Source organism: Schistocerca americana, chromosome 8 (genome assembly GCF_021461395.2).
Source record: "Schistocerca americana isolate TAMUIC-IGC-003095 chromosome 8, iqSchAmer2.1, whole genome shotgun sequence".
NCBI classification, from domain to species: Eukaryota; Metazoa; Arthropoda; class Insecta; order Orthoptera; family Acrididae; genus Schistocerca; species Schistocerca americana.
Window position 1 is genome coordinate 437,561,083 of NC_060126.1, and position 15,126 is coordinate 437,576,208.

Consider the following 15,126-nt stretch of genomic DNA (forward strand, 5'->3'; position numbering starts at 1 on the left):
TAGGGAGATGAGGGAGGAGATGGATATAGTGTGGGACAAGAGAAGTAGAGGGGATGTGTGTGGGGGGGGGGGGGGAGTGATGGACAGAGTTGGGAAGAGGAGGAGGACGTGTAGTAGTAGGAGGAGGAGGAGGAGGAGGAGGAGGAGGAGGAAGAGGAGGAGGAGATGGACGAAAGGAGGCGAAGGAAGAGAAGGATAGAGAGAGGGAGCACGCGGAGATTAGGACGTATGTCTGATCCCTGGACATATTTAGCAGTTGCAAGGAATTGTAGGATTTCTTAGATTTTCATAAAAAATAATTATTTCCAAATTAAAAAGAACTGTAATTTAATTCTTCAAAATTTTTACAGTTTTATATGTTTGTTGAGATTTCTTATTTCAATAAATAACAGAGAGAAACAACATTCAACAGTCGCATGCTCTTCGTATTACGTTGGTAGAATAAAATAAAGGTACTTCTATCTTTTATCAGCTTGTCACTTCGTCTCGTTAGCACCTGGATGCGTCGTATATGATGTTATAGTCCTACCAGACGATCGCATCACACACTGCTTGGTTCATCTTGCTGTATAGTTCTAGCTTCAGGTAAGAGAGCCCCGTCGATTAGCGGTTTCCCCCGCGTGCACAGCCGCCGCTCAGTAGGTTCCCGGAGGACAGGCCTTCCTGGTGCAGGCGCCGGACCTGCCGTCTGGGCCACAGCGGCAGACGTTGCACTGCTCCTTGTACGTCGTGCCCGGAGTACACGCCACGGCTGGAACCAAGAGAACAGCGAGGGTCAGTAGGAGCGACGTCAACTGGAGGCCAGTACAGGAGCGTCTTCACAGATACTACTTAGCCAGCAGGAGGTTTCCTTACTTGCTCATTTCCTGAGGGTTCCATATCATACTCTTTGAAATTAGTCGCCGTATGAAAAGTAGCCGTATACAGTAATGAGGATTGTGTGGATATACACAAATATTCGTGATTATTGAACAAGGACAATTACTGTACCTGTCTTTAAGATAGATAACAAGGCGCCTTGTGAGAATTACTGAGGAATTTTACAGAAAATCAGGAATAAGATAGAATCACAATTAAGAGAAGAACAACAAGGATTTCGACCAGGAAGATCAACTATAGATGCCATATTTCCAGCCAGGCGGATTCTAGAGAATTTTATGGGGGAGATGAAAAACATCATGAATTTGGTACTGGTTTTGCTGTTAAGAAAAGGATTGTGTAAGTAGGCTGTTTAGGTTTTTTTATTGGTAACGCCACCTCTGTATGAAAATCACTGGCTGTGCTGTGTGCAGTCCGTGGCTGCTTTGCATTGTCGTAATACTCGCCATTGTAGTGTTAGGCAGCTGGCTGTGAACAGCGCGTAGCGTTGCGCAGTTGGAGGTGAATCGCCAGCAGTGGTGGATGTGGGGAGAGAGATGGCGGAGTTTTGAAATTTGTCATGAACTGCTATATTTATATATGATGATATCAAGGTAAATACATTGTTTGTTCTCTATTAATATCTTTCATTTGCTAACTATCCCTATCAGTAGTTAGTGCCTTCAGTAGTTTGAATCTTTTATTTAGCTGGCAGTAGTGGCGCTCGCTGTATTGCAGTAGCTTGAGTAGCGAAGATTTTTGTGAGGTAAGTGATTTGTGAAAGGTATAGTTTACTGTTAGTCAGGGCCCATTCTTTCGTGGGGATTTTTTGAAAGTCAGATTGCTTTGCGCTAAAAATATTGTGTGTTAGGTTAAGCACAGTCATTTGTAATTGTTCAATAGGGGACGTTTCATAATTGTTAATCGGGTTTAGGAATTCCATCCCATTAACAAAAGACTGTCATACATAACAATCAAACAGCAGTGGTACCACATAACATTCATACATGTCAATGCACGGACTGAAGAATCAACTGAGGATTTGAAAGATGAGTACTATGAAGAATTAGAGAGAGTAGTCGAAAGTATTCCAACAGGAAATGTGAGAACTGTCGTAGGGGACTTCAGTGGAAAAATAGGTAAAGAGGATATGTTCATCCCCACAGTAGGAAAACATAGCAAGCACTCGACCACAAACGAAAATGGATGAAAAATGATCAATTTTGCACTGTCAAAGAATATGAGAATTTGCTCGACGATGTTCCCTCACAAAGAAATACACAGAAGTACATGGTGCTCTCCAGATGGCAAAACTGTAAATCAGAGTGACCATGTTATGACAGATCAACGTTGCACTACATTTGTAAGAGATGTCAGAACGTACAGAGGAGCTGAAAATGGCTCAGATCATTTCATAGTGCTGGGAAAGACGGAAATCTAGATGATTTGGAATCAAAAACCAAAAGCCACAACGCATCGAGCGACTGAAGGAACTGTCTGTTAAAGAAACCTATGCGATGAAATAAATAACCGATTTACAGCATTGTAAGAAGCTGAGGAGGAAAATAGTGTCGAGAAGGCACGGGAAAGAATAAAGACTGTAGTAATAGATGCAGCAGAAAAAACCCTGGGAAGGAAAAAGAAGAAAGAGAAATGGTTCAACGAAAAGTGCCAGAGAGCAGTGGGAAAGAGGAAAGAAACCAGGATGCTGTGGTTGCATAATAAGGAGAGTGAGAACAGGAGAGAGACCTTCAAGGCGTTTAGAAGAGAATCAGCAAGTTCTAAGAACAGAGAAAAGAAAATATCTAACTGGAGTCCTAGAGTCTATAGAAGTGGAAAGCAGGAATGGAAACTCAAAGAAGTTGTTTCAGTATACAAAGACAAGTAAGAGAGGTTATCAGAGTGAAAACCTACTCATAAAATATAAAAATCAAAATATGCTAACGCAGCTGGAAGATATCCTAGATAGATGGAAAGAGTATTTCTCAGAAATGTTAAATTGCACTGATCTGCACATAACCTTCAATTGCGCAATGTCTGAGAGTGACAGTATTAATAATGACGAATGTAGAATCACAGAACAGTAAGTGATCCACTCCATTCAAAAGCTGAAAAACAACAAGGCAGCTGGCGAGGACCAGATATCAGCAGAGATATTAAAAGAAGGCGGAAGCAAACAACACAAAGAAATTTATAACCTTATCACGATGATCTGGAAAACTGAAACACTGCCTGAAGATTGGAAAACTTCAATAATTTGTCCCATACACAAGAAAGGAAACAGAATGGAATGTGGAAATTACAGAGGTATCAGTTTGCTGAACATAACATACTACACGCTGTCAATGATCATTCTGGAAAAAACTTAGACCTTAAGTAGAACACATTGTTCAAGATTACCAGGCTGGATATCGAACAGACTGTTCCACAACTGATAATTTGTTTACTGTATTACAGATCTTTGAGAAATACTGGAAATTTAACAAAAACATCCACTGTCTCTTCATTGACTTCCAGCGAGCCTATGGCAGCATCCACAGAGTAGCCTCTACAACACATTACGAGAATTTAATACACCCAGTAAAATCATTAGGATGATACAACTGTGCATGGATGGCTCCCGGGCAGCAGTGAAGTTTCCAATTAAAACAGGCTTGCAACAAGGAGACACTCTTTCATGTGACCTCTTCAACCTTGCAGTAGAGAAAGTGCTTCGGGAGAGTAATTTATATCTATACAATGGTCTCCGATTCGAAACCAGTGAAGTAAAGCTCCTGGCTTATGCAGATGATATAGTGTTGCTGAGCGAAACTGAAGAAGAACTGAAAGACATGTACAGATCTCTCAGGCACAGTGCCAGCCAAATGGGGCTTTTGATTAACCAAGATAAAACAGAATATATAGAAATAGGTGGAGTCATAAACCCAAACCCTTACTTTGAAATTGACCAACATTCTAAATTCAGAAATGTACTTCAGTTTAAATATCTTGGATCACGTTTCACCAGTAAAAATATCGCAACATTGCATATAAACAAAGAATACCATCTGGGTCAAGATGTCTGTATTCACTAGGCAACCCAATCAAAAGTAAAGCTTTGTCAGTCACCACAGAGATGTACAACATTTTCATTTGCCACATAGTACTGTACGGTTCAGAAAGCTGGACGTTTACAAAGAATGAAAGAGAGAAACTGAATGTTTTCGAAAGAAAAGTAATGAGAGAAATCTGGGGACATGTGTTGGAGGATATCGTATAGAGAAAGAACAATGAAATTTATCAGTTAATGAAGCAACCCACTATCATCCATAAATTAAAAAGTAGGAGACTGCAATTGGGCTGGACATGTGGCTAGAATAGAAAACAACAGAATCACCAAGAAAGCATTTGAAGGAACTCTCCAGGCCAGGAGACCATTGGGCCGACCTCGTACAATGTGGAAAGTTGACATAGAGAAGGACATCGCAGCATTAGGAATTTCCGCAGGGTGGAGAGAGACTGCGAGAGATAGAAGGCAGTGGAAGCAGATCGTTGGTGCAGCGCGTGGTCAACAGGGCCCGTGATCGCTGAGAAGAGAGAGTCATACTCTAATCATTAAGGGGTATAATCTGTATGATTAAGGTAAAATACAGTAAGAGAACTATTAGATATACCCCGATGTGACAAAAGTCTTTGGATATTTCCTAAAATCGTGTCGGACCTTCTTTTGCCTAGCGTAGCTCCACGTGGCATGGACAAAACAATTTGTTGAAATATATCTCCTTCCGAAATATTGACCCATGCTGCCCCTATAGCCGTCCACAATTGCCAAAGTGTTGACGATTCGGGATTTTGTGCATGAACTGACCCTTCGATTATGTACCATACATTCTCGTTGGGATTAATGTCGGGCAATATCGGTGGCCAAATCATCCGGTCGAATTGTTCAGAATGTTCTCCAAACCAATCGCCAACAATTGCGGCCCGGTAACGTTGCGCATTGTCATCCGTAAAAGTTCCACCGTTGTTTGGAAACAAGTAGCCGAACGTAATCATTTCCAGCCAATGATCGTGTCAGTTGGACCAGAATACCCAGTGCGTTCCATGCAAACACAGCCCACACCATTTTGCATCCACCACCAGCGTGCACTGTGCCTTGTGAACAACTTGGATCCATCAGTTATTACCATCTGAAATGAGGACTGAGTTGACCAGACAACAGTTTCCCAGTCGTCTAGGGTCCAACCGAGGTGGGCACGAGTTCAAGAGAGACGCCGCAGGCGATATACTGTTGGCAAAGCCATTCGCGTCGGTAGTCTTCTTGTCATAGCCGCACTGTCCTACTGGATACGTTCGATTATGTACCATATTGATTTCTGCGGTTATTTCACGCAGTGTTGCTTGTCTGCTAGCACTGCTCTCGCTCGTCAAGTGAAGGCCGTCGGCCACGGCGTTGTCCGTGGTGAGAGGCAATACCTGAAATCTAGTATTCTCTGTACACTCTTGACGCTGTGGATCTCTCAGTATTGAACTGCCTAACGATTTCCGAAATGGAATGTCCCCTGCGTCTACTTCCAACTATCATTCCCCGTTCAAAACCCGTTAATTCCCATCGTATGGCCATAATCAGATCGGAAACATTTTCACATGAATCACCTGACAACAGTCGACGACGCCGCCAGAGCAATATTCTTTTATACCTTGTATACGCAATATCACCGCCATCTGTAAATGTGTACATTGCGACCCATGGCTTTTGTCACCTCGGCGTGGGGACTGTGTTTATATCGTGAGGTAGTATACCTCACGGCACACAAATTACCAGCATTTGAGAACGAAATCACTTGGCGACTTTGAACAAACTGTACACATAATTTCAAACGTTTTCGGAACTTTTTCTCGGTGATACGCCGCCAGAGAACGATGAAAGGTAGTAAAACATCGGTATGAGCTACGACTTTTTAGTTTATTATTTCTCTACAGTTCGAAATCTGTCCGCAACACGCTTTGCAGACAGTATCCACAGATAGCGCTGAATGTACCACAAATTTATACCACTGGACGGGTCGTAGTTCAGCAGATATGGCGTCATTGACATTGAGATGCGTGAAAGTAGCTCTTGCTTAAAACGGCCAGCTAATTATTCAGTCTATACTCATAGAGCACTCCGTCTTCAGGGCACGAGTGGCCTACCGGGACCATCCGACCGCCGTGTCATCCTCAGTGGAGGATTCGGACAGGAGGGGCGTGGGGTCAGCACACCACTCTCCCGGTCATTATGATGGTATTCTTGACCGAAGCCACTACTGTTCGGTCGCGTAGCTCCTCAATTGGCATCACGAGGCTGAGTGCACCCCGAAAAATGGCAGCAGCGCATGGCGGCCCGGATGGTCACCCATCCAAGTGCCGACCACGCCCGACAGCGCTTAACTTCGGTGATCTCACGGGAACCGGTGTATCCACTGCGGCAAGGCCGTCGCCCTCTCAGTCTAAACTCATAATGTGTTTAATAATGAGAGCACTCGGCTACTTCCAACAGATTTAAAAAAGCTTACAAGGATAATGTCATAAATAAAGTATTTCACACGTTAACTATTTGTGAGTAATCAGATGTGTGGAACTGTTGTATACATAGGAGCTGATTGCTTAAAGAATCGGTGGCTACGGGGTTTGTGGATAGTTGCAGATACTGAAGTCTCTGAAAACTCGTAACACCGATGTTTAAGACAAAATATCGGCATTCGATGTTTCCAAAACGATCTACATCTACATGAGTGTTCAGAAGCCACCTGGTGGTATGTGGTGGAGGTTACTTCTGTTGCCAATAACTGATCTCCCATTCCCTGTCCCACTCACGAATGGAGTGTGGGAAGAATGATAGTCCGCAAGCGCTTCTGCCTTACCTCTAATTTCTGGAATTTTCTCGTGGTGGTTGTATTGCGAAATGTATTCGGGAGGAATTAATATCTTGTCCGACTCTTCCGGAAAGTACCGTCTCGAAATTTCAACAGTAAACCTCTCCGTGATGCACAACGCCTTCTTCGTAGAGTTTGCCATTGGAGTTTGTTGAGCATCTCTGTAGCGCTCTCGCGCCGACCAAAGGAACCCGCTACGAAAGGCACTGCTATTCGTTGGATCTTGTGTACATTTTCTCTCAGTCCTACCTGGTAAGGATCCCATTTTGGTGAACAGTACTCGAGAATCTACCGAAGAAGCACCTTGTAAGCATCTTCTTTCGTGGATGAGTTACATTTCATTGAGATTCATCCCGTGAGTCTTAGTGTGGCATGTGTTTTTTTCCACAATTTATTTTATGTAGCCATTCCCCTAAGGTCACTCTAGATAGTTTCTCCTAGGTATTTTACTGTAGATACTGTTTCGAGCAATTTCTCATCATTAGTGTAGTTACGCAGTAGTGGGCCTCTTCTCGTACGTACGTTCAATATGTTACTTTTATTTGCGGCCTCGGGCATGGATGTGTCTGATGTCCTTAGGTTGGTTAGGTTTAAGTAGTTCAAAGGCTAGGCGATTCTGATGACGTCAGATGTTACGTCCCATAGGGCTTAGAGCCATTTGAACCATATTTATTTGGGTTCAGGGTCAACTTCCAGTGCCTGCACCATTCATGAGTCATCAGACATCATAAATCTCTATGTCATGTGCAGAGTGCGCAGTACATACATCTCTATTTATCTGCAAATCGATACTATCATCTGGCGTTGCTACTTTCTTACACACAACCTCATCATCTGCGAGCAATGTTAAACAGCTTACTACGCATTCTGATAGATCATATACGTACAAATTAAACAATAAAGGTCCTGTCGTACTTCCTTGGGGTACGACCGAAACTACCGTCACACATGACGATCTTTTTCCGCTAAGACCGACGTGTGGAGTTCTGTCTGCAAGAAAGCCTTGCGTTCGGACGCAAATCTGGTCCGATACTCGGTAAGCTCCCCACTATACGGCAGCGGTGGACGGTGTCAAAGGCCTTTGTGAATCCAAGGAACACGGCATCAAAGTGAGCTCCGTTGTGTACAGGAATTTGGATCTCTTTGAGAAACAGAGTGAACTAAGTTTCGCAGGATCTCTGTTTGGGAAACGAACATTGATTTTTATAGTGGAGAATTTCGTTCTCCAAAAAGCCATAATTCTTGAGCATAAAACATGTTCCATTATCCACTCTACTCCATCAGTTATGGTTTCACCATTTAAAACAATGTTTTTCTGAACTTGTCTCTTACAAACGCCAGTGGAAGACATTTGCAATTTGTCACAGGTGGCCATGGGGCAAAAGGGGGTGGGGGTGCAATATGTTTGAACTATGACAAGAGAATTGACTACTATTGTAGATAAGGATGACTAATATCTTGTTCACTGCTTTCATGCTTTTGCGGTGCTAAGTAGTGAGGGCAACAAGTTGATACATTGCGACAAAACAAATAAACCAAACTTGATTGATGTAATGAACGTTTTGAAATAGCACAAGAAAAGAATATTTTGCTAACGGCGATATAAACTGGCCTATAATCACAGCTCAGTTTTTATCTAAAAGACTACCTACTAGTTTGCAAGTAACATGCGTTAGAAGAATGGAATCAACATCGCTACTAATCGAAAGCTACAAAACCTACAAAGAATTAGCTTTTCCAAGACATTTCTCAAAAGTAATGTACCGTCTCGGTCAAAAACGTAGAAGACTAAACGCAAAAGGTGTTAGCCAAGTTCTCACAGTTATGTGTGAACTCTCGAGGAAAAAGGAAACTGCGTTAAGATTAGTATAAGCAGGAACTGTTGTTATGTATAGAAGTGACTTGACGGAAGTAACGAAGGAACAGACAAGGAAAAGCAAAGCAGTTAAGATTTTAAGTTTAAAGTGAACCAAAAGATATTGCTTGTGAGATCATACCTGTCAAATACATGTTAGGCAACAGTAATTGTTCTGGTTTTCAGTCTGAAGACTGGTTTCACACAACTCTCTTCAGTAATTTGTCCTCTGTAAATCTCTTTATCTACACTCCTGGAAATTGAAATAAGAACACCGTGAATTCATTGTTCAAGGAAGGGGAAACTTTATTGACACATTCCTGGGGTCAGATACATCACATGATCACACTGACAGAACCACAGGCACATAGACACAGGCAACAGAGCATGCACAATGTCGGCACTAGTAGTGTATATCCACCTTTCGCAGCAATGCAGGCTGCTATTCTCCCATGGAGACGATCGTAGAGATGCTGGATGTAGTCCTGTGGAACGGCTTGCCATGCCATTTCCACCTGGCGCCTCAGTTGGACCAGCGTTCGTGCTGGACGTGCAGACCGCGTGAGACGACGCTTCATCCAGTCCCAAACATGCTCAATGGGGGACAGATCCGGAGATCTTGCTCGCCAGGGTAGTTGACTTACACCTTCTAGAGCATATTGGGTGGCACGGGATAAATGCGGACGTGCATTGTCCTGTTGGAACAGCAAGTTCCCTTGCCGGTCTAGGAATGGTAGAACGATGGGTTCGATGACGGTTTGGATGTACCGTGCACTATTCAGTGTCCCCTCGACGATCACCAGTGGTGTACGGCCAGTGTAGGAGATCGCTCCCCACACCATGATGCCGGGTGTTGGCCCTGTGTGCCTCGGTCGTATGCAGTCCTGATTGTGGCGCTCACCTGCACGGCGCCAAACACGCATACGACCATCATTGGCACCAAGGCAGAAGCGACTCTCATCGCTGAAGACGACACGTCTCCATTCGTCCCTCCATTCACGCCTGTCGCGACACCACTGGAGGCAGGCTGCACGATGTTGGGGCGTGAGCGGAAGACGGCCTAACGGTGTGCGGGACCGTAGCCCAGTTTCATGGAGACGGTTGCGAATGGTCCTCGCCGATACCCCAGGAGCAACAGTGTCCCTAATTTGCTGGGAAGTGGCGGTGCGGTCCCCTACGACACTGCGTAGGATCCTACGGTCTTGGCGTGCATCCGTGCGTCGCTGCGGTCCGGTCCCAGGTCGACGGGCACGTGCACCTTCCGCCGACCACTGGCGACAACATCGATGTACTGTGGAGACCTCACGCCCCACGTGTTGAGCAATTCGGCGGTACGTCCACCCGGCCTCCCGCATGCCCACTATACGCCCTCGCTCAAAGTCCGTCAACTGCACATACGGTTCACGTCCACGCTGTCGCGGCATGCTACCAGTGTTAAAGACTGCGATGGAGCTCCGTATGCCACGGCAAACTGGCTGACACTGACGGCGGCGGTGCACAAATGCTGCGCAGGTAGCGCCATTCGACGGCCAACACCGCGGTTCCTGGTGTGTCCGCTGTGCCGTGCGTGTGATCATTGCTTGTACAGCCCTCTCGCAGTGTCCGGAGCAAGTATGGTGGGTCTGACACCGGTGTCAATGTGTTCTTTTTTCCATTTCCAGGAGTGTATACATAACTACTGCAAACCAGATCCTTTTGAACGAACTGACTATATTCAAGTCTTGTCCTCCGTTTATAACTCTTATACACTATCCCCAGTCACCAAATTAACTACTTGTCGAAGTCTCAGGAAGTGATCTATCAAACTATCCCTTCTTTTGGTCAAGTTGTGCTACGCATTCTTATTTGATACGGCCTCTCCATACAGTTACGCGATATAGCCATCTAATCTTCAGTATTTTTCTGTAGTATAATATCTAAAAAAAGATTCTGTTCTCTTCTTGTAAGTATTCGCAACAGTCAGGTAATTTTAATTTAGAGGATAGGACAGAAAATTGTAAACTTAACTGGGAAAAACACATGAAACAAATGGATCGGTCCAGAGTGGTCCTAGGCGCGCAGTCCGGAACCGTGCGACTGCTACGGTCGCAGGTTCGAATCCTGCCTCGGGCATGGATGTGTGTGATGTCCTTAGGTTAGATAGGTTTAAGTAGTTTTAAGTTCTAGGGGACTGATAACCACAGCAGTTGAGTCCCATAGTACTCAGAGCCAGAGTGGTCAAATAAGTTCGGCAATATCGACCTCAGCAATGCATAGTTACAAGACGCCCAAGAAATCTGTGTGGCGACTGACATTGATGTGTAACAGGCTGGTAGTCTAGTTGTGAGGGAGGAGGAAGGCAGGTGACTCACCCCTGGTAGAGCGCGACAGACAGCCTTTCAGAGTGCACACAGCGGCTGTCCCATGCTTGTTGCAGGAGCACGTGTTGCAGTCCTTCTTGAACGTCGTGTTTGGCGTGCACCTTTTCTCAGCGCGCCTCACGCGAACTTTCGCTTCAGGAGCTGCAGGGTCTACGAGAACGACAGTTATGGAAAACATACATGTGGCGAGACGTGTTTCAGGCACGATAAATTTATTACAATTACTTTGCTTGGGAACCATTATCTGTCAACAGCAGATTTGGAGAACAACCGTCGACGAACTGCAACACAGATTTATACAGCAGTAGTGGGTAAGCCAGGCGTTGCTCGAGCATTTGCAGGGTTTACTATTAATGAAGTATATGAAATAAAGTCACGACTTCTGAACGATTTGCTTTACGACGTTGAAACTGCACGGCTGGCTGCAGGGCACGATGGGATTTGGTATGCGAGAAATCTCTTTAGCTTCGACGGGTGACTGTGTGGTGTGCAATGTTCAGTCACTGAATAATCGGTAAGATATTCCTTGATGACGCGGTGATTACCAAACGGTACATGAAGATTTTGGAAGAAGATTTCATCCCTATTATCCAAAATGTCGCTGATTTCAACAAGATGGGTTCATGCAAAAATGGTTCAAATGGCTCTGAGCACTATGGGACTTAACATCTGAGGTCATCAGTCCCCTTGAACTTAGAACTACTTAAACCTAACTAAGCTAAGGACATCACACACATCTACGCCCGAGGCAAGATGGCCGGCCGCAGGGCAAGATGGGAATTGGTATGAGCAGGTATGGTTTGGTTTAGCGACGAGGCCCACTTTCATTTGGATAGGTTTGTCAATAACCAAGAAGACGCATTTCGGAGACCGAGAATCCGCGTTCCGCGATCGAGAAGACTCAAAAATGGTTCAGATGGCTCTGAGCACTATGGACTTAACATCTGAGGTAATCAGTCCCCTAGACTTAGAACTACTTAAACCTACCTAACCTAAGGATATCACACACATCCATACCCGAGGCAGGATTCGAAACTGCGACCGTAGTGGTCGCGCGATTTCAGACTGAAGTTCCTAGAACCACTCGGTCACAACGGCCGGCGCCGCCTGGACGGGTTTGTACCGATAAAAGGTCGGTCGTCATATGTCTGGCTGATCAGTGTGTGTGTAACAAGAAGTGCATCTCTACACATAGAAAGGCTAGACTCTACAGCACGGTTATCAAACATGAGCATCTCTACGCAAACGAAGCTTTAATTCCTACAGCAAAGGCGATCCGCACAACATCGTGTTGTGGGAAAAGGATTGTGAGGTCTACCCCTTGCTGATGCGACTGGAATCCCGCAAAGAAACTGAAGGGTGCCTGCCAGCAAACGAATATTTAAAATTCATAGACGTGTTCAAAGACTACCAATAAAGAGATTTACACACAAGATTATGACATATGTCGGACGAGGACCTGGGAAATCTCAGATCGAAGCAGTGGAATCTGTTCAGTCAGAGGAAGAATTGTTTGGTAGTACACGCAGAGAATGATGTTCCAAAAGAAAGAGAACCAACTGGACTGAAAAAAGAAAAATAGCCCACAGAGAGAATGGGAGCCATATGTAAGATGGAAAAAAGACTAAATGCATCGCACGATCCAGCAGGGTTCTTACAAGTTATTATTATTATTATTATTGTCACTATTAGTGGCCTCAGCTGCAGTAGTATAAGTAATGCATGTATCAACTCTATTAATTCATAGTAGGCATAATTAACTCATACTGCCACTTCAGATCGTTTCAGATCACTTTAATACTAGTTCTCATATTGATTTCCTTAGGGAACTATAATGTAAGGTACTGCATGTATGAAACCCTGGTGTAACATAAGAGAAGCTCTGACGGCAATGATCAGATCTGGTTAAATAACTAATCAAGTATTTAGGAGCCTTTGTTTAAAAATGTTGAAGAAATGGCCCTCAAAGTAAAATTTCCACTGCGCTTCAAAATAGCACTAATTAACAATCAAAGGAACAGGTGTCAGGTTTTCAGCTATTAATAAATTAAATAAATTTCAGATGATGGCTCAACACATGGAAGAGTTGGCGGCAAGGCAACAATACACAGAAGAGTTGATGCCAAGACAACGAAGGCTACAAAGTTAAAATATTACACAGTAGTGGCTGTCATTATTCCAATATATCAAAGCGAATTTAATGTATTAAATACAAAAGGAAAGAAAAGAATACAGTCGGATATAATAAAATATTTAAGGAACGTTGAAGACTGTATCTTCAGAGTTGAAGTACAAAAAAAAAAAAAAAAAAAAATACAAAGAAAGAACTTAATATACACTGTGAAGAAACAAAGCAAGGATGTGTGGAATGGAAACAACGTAGCACCAGACGGGGGAAGACAGATTAGTTAAAGGAGCAGAAATGTAGGACGACTGAGGACCGCATGGTTTCAGTTAAGATAGAACATGACATGAGCACTTCATGAAGTGAAGAAGAAGGCGACAATGAACAAAGACAGTACGACTAATGTACGAAACATCCCCCATCCCTCGGAAATTACCGTGTGTCGTATATGCTACGCTGTATAGTATTTTTAATATTAATTCCACACGGCTCAATGACTTGGCGTGTCTTTGAACTGGACGCCCCTAACATACCCCGTAATCGCACTGGGGTTTAACGTGGAAACTGAACGAGTCTTTACTGGCGAACGTCCAGGTCACAGAGAGGTAACCGCTAGGTTAAAGTCAAATCGAAATATTACGTGGACTGACAGGTTTTTCTATCCCGTGTCCTTTGGGTGTCGAGGAGTGCGCTTTACCACGAGACCCGACTGAGATTGACATGTAGCGTAAGACCTACCTGCGTTGCAGCAGGCTAGCAACACTAGCGCCACGATGAGCACGGCGAGCGCGGCGGTTCTCGACACCATGGTGACTGCGTCGGATACTGTGAGTCGTCTGTTGTCTCAGGAGGCGCGGAGGCGCCGTTTTAAAAGCCAGCTGCTCCTCGTCCGGCACGACCTTGCTTCTCCTCCCAAGTCGCAGCCGTGAAGGTCAAGTGCATGTAGAACCGAGAAGTCCCCCCGTTGTTGTTTGCTGCAGGACAGGCATTTCCGCATCCAGCTACTTAACTCAACATACTGGCTTCAGGCCAAGGAGAGCAACCCATTGCTTCAGAAGCTAATGTCATGCAGCTGGATTACGTAACGGCGGCGTCACTTCGAAGAACTCGCTGGATAATAGCTAATGCCTACAACTACACGTGCATATAAACACTGTATTCCACTGTAAAGTGCGCCGCAGAAGGTACTGAGATACGTGATTAGTGTTTTCTGATCTGTTAGGTTCTTGTACTGAGACAGGAAAGAATGACTGCCTCTCATCTATACTAATAATAAACTAAAAACCTTCGTGTCTGCGTGTTAATCTGGTTGAACACGCTAGTTTCGAAAACTACTAGGCGAATTTTCATGGGGTTTTCACAGGCAACTTGACAACGTACAGAACACGAGAAAAAGATATCGTAAATTAAACTTTTCCCTAAAACCGTCCTGTGTGTCTATTTGTCAGTTTGAACACGGTAATGTCCGAAACTTCTAGTAGAATTTACATGGGATTCTCATAGGTAACTTGAGCATAGTTTAGGGCAATAGATAGACTTCATTTCGCCGGCCGGTGTGGCCGTGCGGTTCTAGGCGCTTCAGTCTGGAACCGCGTGACCGCTACGGTCGCAGGTTCGAATTCTGCCTCGGGCATGGATGTGTGTGATGTCCTTAGGTTAGTTAGGTTTAAGTAGTTCTAAGTTGTAGGGGACAGATGACCACAGATGTTAAGTGCTCAGAGCCATTTGAACCATTTTGATAGACTTCATTTCATCAAAATCATATCGGGAAATATCGTAATTTAAAGTTTTATTTAAAATCGTCTGCCCAGCTTTATAGTTCGAATGTGTAAACCGTCACGGAGTAGTACACCAAGGAACCAATAGTTGGCACTGTTAGGTTTTTTTTTTTAATTCGCTGGAAGATGTATTTTCGGAACTTTACGTCAGTGCGAGAATTAGGCTCCGCAATCTTATGTTTACGAATACAAACTGACATCGGATGTACTTACCTAGCATATACGATGTACTGGTTTCACTTTGTGTGTTAAAACC

At 44.2% G+C, this 15,126-nt stretch overlaps 1 protein-coding gene and 1 pseudogene across 1 annotated transcript; both read right to left on the minus strand.

Moving 5' to 3' along the window:
- Positions 1–310: 310 nt before the first annotated feature.
- LOC124544998 (serine protease inhibitor I/II-like) lies at positions 311–14,029 on the minus strand. Its single transcript, XM_047123754.1, has 3 exons — positions 13,831–14,029; positions 10,959–11,117; positions 311–751 (listed from the first exon to the last, which is right to left on the minus strand). The coding sequence occupies exons 1-3, from the start codon at positions 13,898–13,900 to the stop codon at positions 636–638; spliced, it is 345 nt and encodes a 114-aa protein (XP_046979710.1). The 5' UTR covers positions 13,901–14,029; the 3' UTR covers positions 311–635.
- LOC124546131 lies at positions 6,201–6,318 on the minus strand (annotated as a pseudogene).
- Positions 14,030–15,126: the final 1,097 nt, after the last annotated feature.

What these genes read in the sequence shown, in the direction of transcription:
- LOC124544998 (XM_047123754.1), bottom strand. Translation starts at nt 13,900, where the DNA reads ATGGTGTCGAGAACCGCCGCGCTCGCCGTGCTCATCGTGGCGCTAGTG. An exon ending in GCTAGCCTGCTGCAACGCAG is followed by an intron (nt 11,118 to 13,830) that starts GTAGGTCTTACG and finishes TCGTTCTCGTAG; the next exon opens with ACCCTGCAGCTCCTGAAGCG. An exon ending in TCTGTCGCGCTCTACCAGGG is followed by an intron (nt 752 to 10,958) that starts GTGAGTCACCTG and finishes TCTTGGTTCCAG; the next exon opens with CCGTGGCGTGTACTCCGGGC.